Consider the following 2,769-nt stretch of genomic DNA (forward strand, 5'->3'; position numbering starts at 1 on the left):
GGCTGTCAGTGAGGAGCAGGAGGAGGAGGAAGAGGAGGAAGTGGCGAATGTTTTTTGTTCTACCTGCAAGATACCAATCCGAGCTTTTGACAAACTATTTGGTGAGCACAAGGATCATGAGGTGACTCAACTGCCCAATGCCTTGGAAAGTGAAAAGGTGAGAGTAATACAGGTGTACTGGGGTGCCTCTAAACCACTGTTCAGACATAATAAGAATCACACTGGGTGTTTTGTAGGAAGAGATTCATAAAAACATGTGCAAGTTAGAAGAACAGATTGCTCAGATGGAAAATGTTGCCAGTCATTTGGAGGAAATCTTCCTCACTGTAGAGGTAAGGCATTTTTTCTTGGGCTAACTTTATGGTACTGGTGTTAAACAATTTTGACAGTCATATTGACACTCATAGTGTTCAGTTGTTGATGAAGTGAGTAATTATAGTAACAGAGCACAGAGTTACCTTGGGATTCGCCTAGATTGAAGTACTCAGAAAAACTAATCCTAATGAATTCTTTATGTGGACTAATAAAACCATATTTAGCATTTGCATAGAAATTTGCATTCAGAAATGAAGTGCCCCCCCTCCCCTCTCAGGTTATCTTAGTTTTAAATGGCCAAAGACCTGTGATCTAGCTAGTCCATCCTGACTGCACCCCTTGTGTTCCCTCGGTTTCATTCACAGAAGTGTCAGACACAGGCAAACCCCTGGACCAGCTGCATCAAGCTGATGACTTCAAGGGTTGTGCTCCTGCTCGGCTGCTGTCAGCTTGGCCCCAGGGGAAGGGGGTCAGCTGGCAGCAAGTCAAACTGAAGCAATGACTCAAGGCACCTATGGTCTTTGCTCCATGTGGCACAGGAGGACATTGGTGCACGAGCAGTGGGTGGCTGCTGGCAATAAAGCCTTGCCTGCTCCTTAAATTTTCCTTCCTAATGCTTTCTCCAGCAGCTAGCAAGGATATCAGCATTAGCTGCTCAGCTCCCCCAGCACAAATCCATGGATCCCACTGGGTTGCCATGGTTTCTCTCATGGAAGGATGTGCTTGTTGGTGGAAACGCTTGTGAGATTACAGCTAGGATATAACCTAGTTGTGCTCCCTGGGCTTAGGTTGCCTTGCATCTTACTTTTTTTTATAACTCTGTTGCTCTTATGTCTGGAACAAAATCCAACATTCTTTTGTACCTCAGTTGAGTGAATGATCAGAATGCATTCCCCTAAAATGCAAATTAGTCAAATTCCATCTTCTGTGTACTGGCACTGTGTCCTGGCTTTGTGAATTAAATCGCGACGTTGCCTCCCTAGTAAGGAGAATTTTAAGCAGACTTGGAGTTTTCTCTGGATGACCTATGGATCAGGCTTGATGCCAAGATACAAACCCCCAAATGCCTTGCAGGAAAATTTTGGGAGGCAGGAGCAGAACTTTGAGGTGCATTACAACGACGCAGTACAAGTGCTTGCTCAAAAGTACGAAGAACAGCTGGAAGCACTGGGGGAAGAGAAGAGGCAGAAGCTGGAAGCTCTATATGAGCAGCTGGTCAGTTCTGGGAAACTTCTTGACACCTGCAAAGAACTGACAGACAAAACCCATGAACTTTTCCTGGAAAATGACAAAGCTGAATTTATGAAGGTAAAGAACTTTAACTGTTAAGGCCCCTCCTAAGTGCTTTTTGCTGCTTGCAAGTAGTCCCCAGCCAGGAAGTTCCAAGCGGTTTTATTCTGGAGAGCATTCGGGGTGCTCAGTCCATGCTGCTGTCAGTGCTCCAGGTTCTTGCCATGGTGGCATCAACTTAGTAGGGCAACACAACTGGGGCAAAATGCAGAAGCAGAAGTTTGTAATTTGGGTGCTCATTGATTTGTGAGTCACACTGGGGTTCAGAGGGAAGACATCTCCCTAGAATGCTTATCTCAGGAAACTCTGGAAGCACTTAGTGTTCACTGCCTCTTGCAGGCTCAGCTCTCTTGCTCTGTTCTGGGCTCAGAGCAGGCAGGCTGATGCAATCACTTTGGAGAAGGTTTCTTTTTCTTCCTCATTTTTTTGGAAAGTTCAGCTGAACAGGAGGCTCCAAACTAAATACATCAGGAGCTCCTGCAAAGCGATGGATGCATCCCTCTCTTGAGATGGTGTCATGAAGTTATTTTGCTTTGGCAGGTAGAAAAATAATTGGGGAAAAAAAGAGAATTTTCACTGCTGATGAGTGATTGCTCTAACTTGAGCTGTCTTGTGACTCAGGTGGATGGGAGCATTTCTGTAGCACAGCCACAGTAACTTATGAACTGGACAACAAACCAATCTCCTGAACACCTCCAGTCTGCTCCAGTGGATCAGTTTGCTATGGCACTTCAACCTCCTGAGTTCTTCGCATGAGCTGACTTTTCCCATTCCTTTGAATCCCTGGAATAACCTTCTTTTCTCCTTAGCTTGTAAACAGTTTTACATCACCCCTAAGAACCATTATTCACCAAGAAGTGAATACCTGTTGGTCACGAGCTCTCAGCTGCTTAGGTTTCTCCAGGGACTGTACATCTGTCTTCCAGCTACATGCACTGCTCATATTCCCTCTGGTGCAGATCATTTCAATCAGTTCTTTTCCCCAGCTGTTTTTGAGTTTTTTTTGTGAAGAATCTTTTGGCACTTCAGACAACTTAGGAAGGAATCAGCTTAGTGTCTAATTAGGAGGTCACTGCCTGATATTGCACTTTATTCTACTGTAAATTGAGCCAAGATCTGTCCCTTTGAATGGACAGTTAGATGTGACTTTGTTCTCAGATCTGG

At 44.7% G+C, this 2,769-nt stretch overlaps 1 protein-coding gene across 1 annotated transcript; it reads left to right on the forward strand.

The window, feature by feature from the left end:
* The first annotated feature begins 8 nt into the window (after positions 1 to 8).
* On the forward strand, positions 9 to 2,311 carry LOC108491876 (fibronectin type III and SPRY domain-containing protein 2-like). The gene is made up of 3 exons (XM_017803675.1): positions 9 to 157; positions 237 to 332; positions 1,390 to 2,311. Exons 2-3 carry the CDS (start codon positions 255 to 257, stop codon positions 1,642 to 1,644), a joined length of 333 nt encoding a protein of 110 aa, XP_017659164.1. The 5' UTR covers positions 9 to 157; positions 237 to 254; the 3' UTR covers positions 1,645 to 2,311.
* The last annotated feature ends 458 nt before the right edge of the window (positions 2,312 to 2,769 follow it).

This window comes from Lepidothrix coronata, unplaced genomic scaffold (assembly GCF_001604755.1).
Source record: "Lepidothrix coronata isolate B3197 unplaced genomic scaffold, Lepidothrix_coronata-1.0 Scaffold2224, whole genome shotgun sequence".
In the NCBI taxonomy this organism is placed as follows: Eukaryota; Metazoa; Chordata; class Aves; order Passeriformes; family Pipridae; genus Lepidothrix; species Lepidothrix coronata.